This window comes from Nuphar pumila, chromosome 3 (assembly GCF_984573655.1).
Source record: "Nuphar pumila chromosome 3, dmNupPumi1.hap1.1, whole genome shotgun sequence".
Taxonomy (NCBI): Eukaryota; Viridiplantae; Streptophyta; class Magnoliopsida; order Nymphaeales; family Nymphaeaceae; genus Nuphar; species Nuphar pumila.
Genome location: NC_143251.1, coordinates 32057736 through 32071889, shown reverse-complemented (window position 1 = coordinate 32071889; position 14154 = coordinate 32057736). Strand labels below are relative to the sequence as shown.

Below are 14154 nucleotides of genomic sequence, written 5' to 3'. Positions count from 1 at the left end.
TGATGACCCATCAATCTTCCATCAGTCATCTCTTTGCTACGTAATTAACAAAATATTGTAATATGTGAAAATACACGTAGACAATCACATATTGGAAGCCTTATAGTGGTTATGTGCCTCTATATCCAAACTTGCAAGGATTAATACACAATATAGTACCTCAATAATTTTTAAAATGTTGGTATATAAATCATGTCCTATTGTATAATAAAAAAATAAATACCTCCAACAACACCAACATCCCCATCATATTTTTTCTTTCACTTCTCGCATTACTCAAACTTGCATACAGGTGTGCAAGTGAGGTTGCTCCTCATGCATATTAATCAACATGATCCAGGTCTTGTAAAAACTATATGTGTGATGCATGGATCAACTTTCCACCAGTGTCAATAAATAAGCATGTCTCGAAGAAGCATGTTCATATATATATGAATCAACAAGAAAATAATAGTTCATGCTTCACACACACACACACACACACACACACACACACACATATATATATATATATATATATATATATATATATATATATATATATATATATATATATATATATATAGCATTTTAAACATTGAATCAAACTAGAAGATAAATATATAATTAATACTTGTCTAAGAGCACGAGACCTTTTTTTTTCACTGCAATATCTTCTTCTGAGCTTGCACTTTCGCCTCCAAGATCAAATACTTTGACTCATGAGGATGATCCCCCTTACAATCGTTCAATGCACTTTCCATCTCAGCTTAAAAATTGCCCTCAACATCCAAAATAGCCATAGGACCATGGGATACATCCACTTCTTGAAACCGAGCATTAGTTTTCTCATTATCCACTAGATGAGGTACCTCCATTCTCATCTCACCACTGCAGTTGGTCGTATCTTCAGCTTTATCTATTCGGACATTCAAGTCTGCAACAATATCAAATTGAGCCAATGAGTCACTATTCTTTACCACTAAGTCACCCTCCCGCTCTTTAGATACTTCTAAGACAGAAGATAAGATCGTGGCTACAAACACTTCAAGTTTTTTACACATTCTTTCTTAGATATGGGCTACTGTGAAATGGTTAGTTGTTATTTAGCCAACTTGCTTTGCATTTTCTGCTGACTGTTTGAGTATAATTTTCTAAGTTTTGAAAGGTGCCTTTTTCATATAAAATGTTGGACACCTAAACTCTTGGCATTGGATGTGGATCCCTCTCTATCAACATGTCAAGCAAGCTCCTTGCCTTATAGTACAAAGGATGACTCATTTCATAAATTTTCTTCTTTGGTTTTTTTGTTGTGCACTACTTCGATACAGTCTAGGTGTAGACCCCTTCGATATAGTATTCCCAGTTGACATATTGTATTAAACAAATTAAGATTTTTCTATAATACCAAGACATGGACTATATGTAAACAAACGTGCAACAGAGACACCGGACAAAAAAACCCAAATCATTAAGGAAACAACAAAAAAAACTCATATTGTCCCTAACATATCATGTTTACTGTACAAGATCCTTAAAATATCAAAACCTGAGGATGCAATAGAAACATATAAATTATCAAAACAAATAAAAAAATTTGTGTTTAAAATAAATAATTGGTTCAACCATTAAATATGTACTTACTGCAAAAAAAATCACCGTCGAAGATTCTTGAATACTTGAGGATGAAGTCCTATCAAAATAATGGACAAAAAAGTGACAGCTAGGAAGCATATTAGGGACCATTGATTGGGGACAGTAAATAACCCTAAAAATTTATGTTCACAAAGTTCGCACATAGTCTGGGTTGCGGTGTTTCGGTTTTTATACTCACAAAGTTTGCATATAATTTTATGTGAACTTCAAGACATATGTTTGATGTTCTTAAGTTTGAGAGTAAAACGAGGTTCACATAAAATTATGTGTGTGACATATGTGCAATGTTTCGAAGTTCGAAATTAATACAAAGCTTGCACATAAATTTTATGTGACCTTCGTGATGTCCGTAAGAAAAACTTGCAGATCTTCTTTTAAGTGGGAGTTTCCGTTACTCGAGGAGCAGATCGATATACCATGTGAACTTAGCAAGTTCCGAATATGCGAGGGCTAAAAAGGTAATAGTGAAGTTAGGTATTTGAGATTTTGGACGTGAGAAGAATAGCAGAAATTGCAGTGCATTTCAAAAAATGAGTCATAGGTATGGTCACTTTCAGAATGATAATCACTAGGAAGAACAGCTTTAACATTTTGCACAAGACCCAAGTAGAGAGCTTATTTGCACAAGGTGAAGAAACCATACACCGATATAGTATGTTCACAGCAGAACTGCCATTTCCGCACTGGATTTTTAGAGTAATTTACAAAAAAATGCATAACTTATCAGCTATTTACAAAAGGACACCAACATTTGGGTTATTACATCTAATTTCCTACTTTATCTGAATGTGTTTCAAATACCCGCATGAGGTATAAAATGATATCTTTGTCCTGTTTTATTAAACTTATGTCATGTCATGGTCTTTTAATAAACATATCAATGATGCCTTTGTAACTTTTTTTAGTGGGCAACTGGACCAACTTGTCCGTGAAACATATCTAACTTATAAAAGTAGGTGGCTAAATGCAATAACCTACACATAAATGAAATAACCTAAACATTATGTTTTTTTTCGTAAACAACTGATAAGTTAGGAGGCCTTTTGCAAATTACTCAGATTTGTTTTTATCAGGTACAAAGTTTCAATGCTTCTTTGAGGACACATTCCATAACTATGAATCCTGCCATAGATCAAAACAATAACGATAATAACAGTACTACTAATAGTAACAACAACAGCCAAAAAGCATCTATATACTTTGCAAACAATATCCTCACCCTATTCTCAAGATTTTATGAAACTCATACCAAATTCATTTCACAATAATATTTCAAGGACACTTTTCAAGGTTCCCAAAGCAATTATTTTACATTGGCAACTTGAAGCATCTTTGTCAGCCATCATTAAACTTGTCAATACATAAAAAGTGAGCCCATAAACAATTTCCACTTTTCTATTTCCCAATGTCTCACCAAGGTCAAATACAGTCAAAACTCCCGACATCCCACTTTAAAGTGGTCTTTTTAAATACACAATTAGGAAATGGTCAAGGTTTAACATCTGTTGATATACAAGAGTGCACCAACTAGCACATACTCAGGTGCCAACATACTAAACATGAGATTCCTCACAAAGAGTTTACACATTCTCTCCAAAGAAAAGCATTAGAATTAGCAAATTCAAACTTTACCATAAGAAGGATAGTTTTGTCAAATAATAATCACTCTGTCTTATAGAGTACCTATTTCCCTGGAAGCAAGCATCCAACTTCTCCCAACTTGCAAAATGAAAAGTACTTCAAACATGTGCACACCAGTGCCAAGTCTGACAACATTTCCATGAATGCCATGATTATGTGGAATCTTTCTTCTTTAAGATTTCAAACTCTTAAACCCATCAGAGTTCTTTGTTTGGATCTTTCTTTCTTTTGTGTTCTTCCACTTAATTCATTTGTTTCTTTCTTCTTTTCTCTTTCTTACATTTCATTTCCTTCTATTTCAAGCATTTAAAAAAGGAAGAACCCTTTTTAAGGTCATTTAATGCCAAAAGGAAAGGAAAAATACGTTGATACATCCTCAAAATCTGATTCACCATATACAGATTGCCCTTCAGATCCTATATGCACACACACACACACACACACACACACACACACACACCGAAAAGAGAACAAAAATTCATATCTTGAAATGATTGAATTTGATTAATAACATGACAGCCAAATGAACTGAATGAGGTGCACTCGTGAAATAGCTTGCTATGTAAGTTGCCAGGACTCGGCTGAGTCACCGAGTTGACTCCGCAAGTCATGAGTCAACCCATGCCAAGTCTAATTGCGAGTCACTGGGTTTTAAAGCTATGGTGCTGATATAGCAGTAAACCTTAAAAAAAAATTAGAATGACTTGAATGAATCACAAGTTTTGACAACTTCAGCAACAATTTGATGAGAAGGTCCAAGAGAACAAGGGACAAAATGCATTGGGATTTGAAACTTAAGATACATCCAAGATGCACAATCCAGAACAAGTTTTAGGCTCATGGCAACAATTCAGTAGATCAGTCCCATATAATTACATGTCAAATCCAAAAGATCACCAATCTTACGTGCAGTCTCAATCCTCTTCCCAGTTTACCGATCCTACACATAACAGTCAAAAAGGGTGTACACAGTACAATTAGCATGAACAATTTAACCAATTAAAAGGAAATTTATTGCCAAGGATGGAACAGGGTGAACATCATGAATGCACCATTTTCATGAGGGTTAGCAACAAAATTAATGGAACCAACTTTGCAACATCCACATTAGCTCCATTGGCAGCATTAGTTGAGAATTCTTAGGCTTACAATCGTTTTTTTTTTGGTAAACAAGCTGGAATGACATGGTATTTATGACATCCACATTAGCTCCACTTGTAACCCTAATTCTTTGGGCTTATAATCAGTTATTTTTTCTATTTTCCCTGTATTGAAACATTGGACTAGAGAATTTTCAAAGTATGTTTTGACCTCAGGAGTGACGTGAGCCAAAGTTCCAAAGAATATGCTTAGTGGTGATAAGCATAGTAATAGTACTATGAAAGTAGGAAAGTCGATGAGGACATAAATTAAATGCTTAATACCTCTTTTGTTTTGGAGAAAAATTCTTAACACCTTTCAGTTTCAATTAATTACCATTGCCATGTTTGCTCCTGCAAGAAATTAAAGGCCCTCCTTCATGTCCTATGGTCATAGAAAATTCGTAGTATTCATTTCCTCCTTTTGATGCGAACCAAACCGGTAGACCTTTCAATTCCAAACCATTCCACACTCATTTCCAAACATTGGCTGAGGCTGTACACTTGAAAAGTAGATGGTCCATGGTCTTTCTTGAGAGCTGCACATTGGGTATCTACTAAGTAGGGAGGTACCAAAATGTTCCAACTTCCAACTTACCCATGGTCAATATTTGCCCATTAGCAGCAAAATAGAGGCACCAAGCAATGCAAGGAAGGTGGTTAGCCCCCAAAGTTAGATCTCAAAATTTGAACAGTCCCATATATCTCTCCTCACCCACATCTTCTATTTGACCAAACTACCATGTCAGGTTGATCATTAAGCTTTGAAGATATTACTATATTCTAAAATCCACAGACATTGGGCAAAGGTGATCCATTGTCATACCTGGTCGTGCCCTCAATGCTAATGCAAGCATATACTTTTTTTTCTTGCTTGGACACTAGCTCAACAAGAGACCGCTATACAAATTATTTGTACAAAATCTTTCTACTTCTCATTTCCTATCAAAATCATTACATTGTCTTCATATGTTCTCAGCCATAAATAATGGATGCACTCCAGGCTCATGATCCCCAGAAATGAATTACTGCTCCCCAGATATGTTTCATATTTAAGTAATTCTTTCACATAAAATAGCCCATTTGCAAGCGTGTATAGTCAAGGACATGTCTATCAGGGGCTTATTTGTCAAAGATGGCGCCTAGGTAACCTAGGCGCAGCCCCACCGCCTGCGCGACCAGATTTGGACGGTGGGGCCCTATATTACTGCCTAGGCTGCGACCACCTAGGATTTTTTCAGAGCCTAGGCTTTTTTTTTTTTGAAGATTTTTATTTTTTGAAATATCATTTGTTTTCTTCTTCAAAAAAGAGAAGACATGTTATTTGTACATTGCTTATATTATGTCTATTGTTGAGAAGAAGAAGAAGAAATGTTATTTGTTCATTGCTTGTATTATGTCTATTGTTGAGAAGAAGAAGAAGAAAAAAAAAGAAAACATATTATTTGTCTATTGCTTGTATTATGTCTATTGTTGAGAAGAAGAAGAAGAAGACATTATTTGTCTATTGCTTGTATTATGTCTATTGTTGTTAATTTTTTTGTATAAATGATTTTATTTGTTGTGTATTGTTCTTCACATTGTTAGTTGTATTGTTTGTTTATTTAATTGTTAATTTATGCTTAATTTGTTAGAGCAAGTTAAGGTTATGTAATATAATTGCTTTATAGTGTTCAACAACATATTATTTGTTTATTGCTTATTGTAGATTGATTTTATGTTGTATACATGTTTACTATTATGTTTTTTATATTTTTATATTTTTTTTATTTTGAGTACCGCCTAGGCCTCACCTAGGCCCTTTTAGGGGCTCACTGCCTAGGCTACACCTAGCGCCTATGGGGTAAACACATTGAGCAAGCAAAATCAAATCCTCCAATACACTTTGCCTCGAAGACAGCTTGAACTGAGGTACGCCAACAACACCAGATTCCTTAAGAATTAGGATTTGAAAAGATCTGATAAGCTCCTTCCAAAGCTTACATATGCATGAAACTCCTTCATGATAAGTGCAATACCAACTCTCAATCCTACTAAAAGAACTGAAAATCAATAGGAAATTGTGTTTGAAGCATTTTTTTCATTAGCCCAAGCTTAGAGAGCATTTTTGACTTATTGATTAAATGTACCTCAAACTCTGACTGCAGATCCTCTACTTTTGAGACGTCTGATCTAAACAAGTTGGAAGAGAGAATGAAGAGGAGCACAAGAAATGTGACAGGAAAAAAAAAAGATCATCCATGCCCCCTCTCTAGTTAGACATCCCATTACTTAAAATGAGTTGCAAAGATAAAATTATGTATCTGCCCATATTATGTTGCAGATAAAAATACACTAAATGCCTAAATATTACAGAAGTGCCACCAACTAAAATAACAAATCTGCTAGTAATTAAAATAGCAAAATTTCCCCTCATTAACATGTTCTCTCTCTCAAAGACACACACACTCTCTCAAATACTGCACAGTTAACTAAGACGGGCAGTTTGCCTTAACATCCAATGTCATAAGTAGTAAAGATTTGGTATATAAGTCAGCCACTTGAAAATCACCAATGAGGAATCTACAAAGAAACTCCGGTTCAACAACTTTTTCTTGAGCTATATGTTGAATGATTTCAATACTCTCTCTCTCTCTCTCTCTCTCTCTCTCTCTCTCAAATACTGCATGGTTAACTAAGACAGGCAGTTTGATTTGGTACATAAGTCGGCCACTTGAAAATCACCAATGAGGAATCTACAAAGAAACTCCCGTTCTCCAACTTTTTCTTGAGCTATATGTTGAATGATTTCAATATGTTTAGTCATCACATGTTAAATTGGATTAGCGGCAACAACAATGGCATTAGATTATCACAATACAAAACCAATTAGTTAATCCTGAAGTAAAATGAGCAATAATCAAATCCAAGATAATATGAAATGGCAGCCATAGCTCTATACTCTACCCCAGTAGAAATGACAAGTGGAGTTTTTTTTTAATTCTATGTGAAGCAAGAAGAGAGAGAAGGCCACAAAAGTATAGGAAATGAATTAGGACAGTTTTTAGAATTCACAAGAAAAGAATTATAAGTATTATAGTGTATAATATCACCATTACAGTCCCAAATTACTACCTAAATTCTTGGTCTGCAAAAACATATACTCATGGAATCTATAAAATCTTATTTTTCCTGCTCTTTAATTCTACATCTTAAAATGATGTAGAAGATTAACTGTTATTGTATTGTGAATTCTACATCTTAAATTGCTGGAAAAATAATTACAAATCATTGGCCATTATAGATATCAAGTAGCGGACGATAAATGAATCCACATAAAATTTATAAATTACATATATGCATATCTACTTATAATCTTCTTATAACAAGCAGAAAATGCTATTGTTTTTATTTAAGAGAAACCACTTTTTTGTGTTTTAAAAAATATAAAAAATGAATTCATCTTTACCATCTATATCAATTAAAATGCGACAAATTTATTGCTATTTTATGGAAATTGTAAGTCCTTTAAATTTGGAAGCATATAATTAATTCATTAGAAGCATGATTCATACATGTTGAACTCATGATTCCCATGACTCATGAAAGAGTAGCTTCGGGGAAGTGACATGTCCCAAACTGTCAAGTAAACTATAGATTCGCTAAGGCGGGGCCATTGTTTGGCTGGTTAGGTTCGAGAAATTTGTCGCCAGGGTCAACAAAGGGGAAGAAGAAAGTCACATAACTCAGGTTTAACCAACTTTGCATCGTGTTAACTTCTGTGAAATCTTGTTAAAACAAACCAACCTTTTCGAGGACTTTTAGGATCTGAGAACCATAGGTCAGGGAGAAAATGGCGCCACATGAGAAAATTCAACCAACAAACACAAAAAAAATGTAGGAATTTATATAGTTGACATTCACTTCTTTACAATTTGAAGATGGTTTCTGTACAAAGGGAGCAAAAAGAGGCTTCTCATCATCTGAAGTGCCAAAAAATAACAAGAAAATAGGAAAACATGATTATGTAAATAGCACCCCAAACCATGGTTAGGTGACATTCCATAAAAATGATCTGCCTTTCACATAAAGAAAATGATAATGAGCACGAAATATAATGTACCCACCTATGAAATATTTGGCCTCTGAAGTCTCAACAAGTCAATCAGTAAAGCAGTGTCTTCCATCCAAACACGTCTACTGCCCATCAATTTGAAGGTTCACTGGGTGCAAAATCAACCTGAAATAGTTTTGGACAATGTCCACAGACTTACATATAGCTCATCATGTTCATTGAAAAACCAGCAAGACCTACCCAGTTTCTATCTTTTGCAAAGTTACAAGGAAATTGATGGAATGGTTAATCTACATACCCCGTGAAACTGAAAAGGAAAATTCATTTCACAGCCAGACAATTATAAAATGAAGCATCGCTGCCAAGAAGCAAATTTAGATGGCTCTGGAGAAAAAAAATTACATTGATCCGTCCTCCCACTAGAAACTCCAGCCAATTCTAATTAGAAACAAGTGAGAGGAGAAAACAACTCCTACAGCCAACATAGAAACAAAGGCTGCTCCAATTATTCAATGTGATCCCACAGCAAGAAACAGAAGTAGCAATGGCTGGACAATTTATAGTAGAAAATCATTGAAAATTACAGTCAAAATATGGCATGGCAGAACAAGAAAAATTAATGCTACCTAAAGTCATTGTCGCACAAAGAAGGCATGAAAAATCAGAAACGCTGACTGCTTTTCTTTACATATGCAGCCAATTATAGTCAACTACGCGTGCAAGGACAGTCAATCCACAAAAGACCATAGTAAGAAAAACTGCTCACTTTTTTTCTATGTTGGCACATGGAATTCAATCAACAGACCTGAACACAGTTCCACATTCATAAATTACTCAAAAAGTCTGCTTACCACACATAAAAAAAATTTACAAGAAATAACGAGAATTATGTAAAAAAAACGAAGATGGATATCTATCCTGAACGATACAAGCAATTCATTCATCTTTGCCGATCAATAAAATGATGGTTTTTTACAAAGAATATACAATCACCAAGCACAAAGATCAATAAGTAACAATCACTCACTAGAAACATTCTGTTAGAATCAAATCAGAAGAGGACGGCTGTAGGGGAGTGTAGGCAACAAACCATCCGCCAAAAACACAGTGTCTACTCATTCTTCCAAGCATACAAAATAAGCGAGAAGCCTAAAGCAGCCTGCGACTGCCTTTCCCTGAATGTGTGCGAGGACGACCACGGCATTGCGGCCGAAGGATCGGAGAAGTTCTGGCTGGACCACAACTTCTCCACAGAAAGGGAGGTCTGGAACATGAAGACTGCACTCCCCACAGTCTGGCTAAAGAGCCAATTGTGCACATCCCAGAAGACCTCAACGGGCAACCCATCGACCAAGATGGTCTGGTTCCCGCGGAACTTCCACGCCAATCGCTTCACCTGCATCACCATCCTCTTATCGATCCGGATCGACAAGCACGGTTCGGCGAGCCCGTCTGTATCGCACTCTATGGCGACGTCGTGAACATGCCCATTGTCGCAGAACTGCGCCTTGGTGCAGTACACCCTCTTGCCGAAGATGTGCTCCCTCTTGGCGACGAATACCGGGATCGAATTGGGCGAGATCGCGTTGGTCTTCCGGTACGCCTCCTTGCGCAGATCGCCGAGGAGGAGGACCATCTCGCAATCGACGACTAGGGCGAGGTAGTAGCCATCCAGAGGCTCAGGGCCAGATCCGAACCTCGCCGATGACAGATCCCAGAAGATGTCGACCTTGTTCCGGCCGTCGACGTCGAGGGTTTTGCATCCTTTCCTCTTGGAGAACAGCCATGGCTTGATGTCGACCTTGCAGACGGATTGGGAGGTAGCATCATCTATGCCCACGCTCATGCCCTGACCCATCAGGCTCTTGCTCCATGTAACCGTGATCAAACAAGATCGGCCGCAGAGCTTGCTCTGGTACGCACAGGCCACCAAATTCTGCGCGGTTTGCCGCCCGCTCGAGGACGAGGACGACGACGAATCGGCAATCTGAACGCCGTTCTCCCCGAAACAAGAAGGGAAATCCCTCATGATGGTATGCCTTGCCTTCTTAATGTATGAAGTAATATGTAGTTTGATAGAGGGGATATACAAACTTTGGCAGCAGCAGCAGCAGGGTGAGAAACGGATGGAAGCGCACTCACCTACAGATCAAAAGGGTAACTCAGTTGCTGATTTTTTCCCTCAAACCAACCTCACAAATGCATCGTTTTAGCATGTCACATCACACCATGTGGGTCTCCTTCATTTCCTCTCACTATACCCACAAGGGTATCGCTTTTTCCCCAACTTTGGGAGTGAGAGATACGCACTCTGAAGAAGGGGGAGGAGGGTGGGGGGGAGATGACGAAGAGTGAGCGGTAAAGCATGCGTGTGAGGATGGTAGTGGTCAGCTTGCTGTTGTGTGCAGGCCTTCGGTTATCACTCGTGCAAGAAAGATACCGCCGAACTCAGAAAAGGAAGAGAAAGTGATGGGTGAAGTAGAAAAGCACTGAGAGGAAGAAGAGGAGGACGGCGACGAGGATGGAGAAGGGGAATGTGAGGAGATGGGTGTCATTGAATTCGTTGGAAAGAGGAGTGATTCAACGTTAGGCCACAGTGAAAAGGCAAAAAAAGAGCAGAGCTCTCTCTCTCTCTCTCTCTCACTCAACTTGACTACTGACACTTCCACATGCAAGAGGGTAAAAAATGAAGGACCATCATGCTCTCTCTGTTTCCATGTTCCTAAATTCACTCATATTCCTTTCTCTTTACTCTTTTTCTAGCAAATCAGTTTCACATCTTTTCCCCTTTTTCATTGGCAGAATCAATGATGGATGCAACGCAAGTAACGCTTCATTTCCCCTTTAAAAACCCTCTCGGCCGTTTTGTTTGATATGAGTGTAGGTATCTAAACAGTTCGGATTCGGGTCGGATCTAGAAATTATCAAGACTGATTTAATCGGGTGAATTTGGATTCAAATAAAAAAAGATAAAACCAAACCCGAATCCAACTAGCTTAAAACACGATAAACTTAATGGAGTTGGGTTTTTAGTCAGATTTGGGTTTTAGATAGATTCGGGTTGGGGTTTAAATGCAAAATTTAATACCAAACTTGAATCCGATTATTAATCACATCCATATGGCTACCAAACCTGCTTAATGGACTCGAATTCAGGTCAGGTATCGGGTTGCACCCAAACCGTGTACATCCCTATATGAGTATAAGGTGAAAATGAGTCACAAACGGTCACGTATGGCTCAGGTATCTGACCCATCATATAGTGCACCCACACCCAAACCTAAACCCACCCAAATGATGAGCATTAGGGTCCCGGTAGGGTTGAGAAAATGGGATTTCAAACCCCAACCTACTTAATTCAGACGGTATTTCGAATATAACTTTTTTACATAAATGTATATAAAAATATTGCAAAAATTGTTTTTTATGGCCTTAATGTCGCAATAAAAACATGACATTTTAAAACATAAATGATATTTACGACACATGTCTAAATCATGGTCAATTCTAATTCAATCTAAATCAAAACTAGATCCACGATCATCCTGCCTTACGTGGCCCACCTCCGAAAGCTACAAACCCACCCGTATGCCAACTGAATTTGATCCATGGTCTTCAACTCGGCACCTTCACAGCACCCAACACCCCGCATTGACCACATGGGCGACCTGTAATGGTAATAGATCCAATGGAGTTGAATCCAAACTTATCTAATTATGGTGGATGTGGAAAAAATAATGGGAGCCAGCAGTTTTGTATGTAACAAGCTATGTCACATGGACACTCCATTTAGGTGGTGTGTCCTCATTGACACGAGTGGACATGTTGACACTGACGCAGACACATACAGAATTATTTTAATATTCTTAAATAATATTTTATTATATTTTTATTTTATTTCAATAAAAAGTCATTTTTAAAAAGAATATTCAAAAAGTAGTTTTTATTGATTAAAAAATAAAAAAATTTGTGTCATCGTGTCTCATTTTTGAACTTTCGAGTTGAATCCAATTCATGCATCCTCTAGTCCACGAATGATTGTGATATAGGTAAAAAGATACAAATAAATTAGATTGACCATAATTAGTTTCAGATCCAATAAAAAATATTGATTTGAATCTAGTGAATGTTCCATTGGTAGGAATATAAGTTTGCATCTTAGTTTATGATCCATATACGAGAACAAGGTGTTGTGTTTGGAGGGTAGGTCCAACTAAAACCAATTCATTGGCACACAATTGATCGTATTGTACGACAAAAATAATGTGTTTCCTTAAAAACCCCATAATTTGCTAAAATTTACTCGATAACCAAAACTGTAAATAGTCAACTTTGTTAGAATCTTTTTACCCTTTGCATGTGCGAAACTCATGAAGTTCGCACTATATATCGTTCATTTCGTTGGATATCCCAAGCTCCAACTTAAAAGGAGTTCTGCACGCATTTTTGCAAACCTCACGAAGCGTGCAAAAAACTATGTTATTTATGTGGTCTTCATTGGTAATCATAAAATTGGAAATACCTTAGTAAAATTGTATATTTTATACCAAAGTCGCAAGAAATCATGCAAACCTCTCTTCTCCTTTATTTAACCCTCACCTAAATGTATGTTCACACATATTTTTTTGAAATCTTCAGGAAGCATGCAAAAACAAGCTTTGCCAACCTCCTTATGATAGTAATGTCACAAATACCTTAGCAAAATCGCATATATCTAGTACCAAAGTTTTGCAAACCACCTTATGATAGTAATGTCAAAAATATTTTATCAAGAAGACCTCACGAAGTCCGCATAACATATAGGCGAAAAATGACCAATATGAGGAGGTTTACATTTAAGTCTTTAGTAAATTTGTGAATCTCTTATGAACTATTTGTGAAGTTTCAACATGTTTCAGTTATAGAAAGTTCACAGATACATTTGTACGAACTTCATTCTATATATGCAAATTTTGTGAATATGTGTGAAATTTTGATATATCACTTCCCTCGTCGAGTATTGCAAGCTCTCACTTAAAATGAGTTCTGCATATTTTGTTTGTGAACCTAATAAAGTGCGCAAAAAATTATGTTATTTATATGGTCTTCTCTGTTAATCATAAATTCACAAATACTTTAGTAAAATCACATATTTTATACCAAAGTCATGAGAAACCATGTCAACCTCCTTTCTCCTTTTTCCTTTCTCCTTTCTCCTTTCTCGTTTCTTTAACCCTCACTTAAATGTATGTTCGCATATATTTTTTGTGGTCTTCACGAAGCACACAAAAATAATTTTTGTCAACCTCCTTATAATAGTAACTTCGTAAATACCTTAGCAAAATCATATATATTTGGTACCAAATTCGCTGAAAATTGTGTGAACCAATATAGAATAAATGTGACTCTTCGAGGATATATAAAGTGATTTTACGCACCCCAAGGCTATTTTGCATATTCTAAGGTTTCTTTGTAATCCCCAACTTGTCTCCTTGATCTTTCACAAAAAAAATCATCGACTTTTTAGGCAACTATTTTCAGCCACTTTTTTCTGGTAATTCATCAACGATACTTCAGCATTGAGCTTTCCAAATTCACTGACAACGAGTTTTCTGATAAGCACATTCTTAACGATGAGTTTTTTCGATAAACACAATATTTCTGATGAGTTTTCTGGTAAGCTTTTTCCTTAAGTTGTTGCATTTT

The 14154-nt window shown here is 36.6% G+C and overlaps 1 protein-coding gene across 1 annotated transcript; it reads right to left on the bottom strand.

The window, feature by feature from the left end:
• Window positions 1-9434: 9434 nt before the first annotated feature.
• LOC149842501 (uncharacterized) lies at window positions 9435-10970 on the bottom strand. The gene has a single exon (XM_090001457.1). It carries the CDS (start codon window positions 10496-10498, stop codon window positions 9581-9583), a length of 918 nt encoding a protein of 305 aa, XP_089857583.1. The 5' UTR covers window positions 10499-10970; the 3' UTR covers window positions 9435-9580.
• Window positions 10971-14154: the final 3184 nt, after the last annotated feature.

Excerpts from the sequence above, each read along its gene's own strand:
- LOC149842501 (XM_090001457.1), bottom strand. The coding sequence starts at position 10,498 with ATGAGGGATTTCCCTTCTTGTTTCGGGGAGAACGGCGTTCAGATTGCC.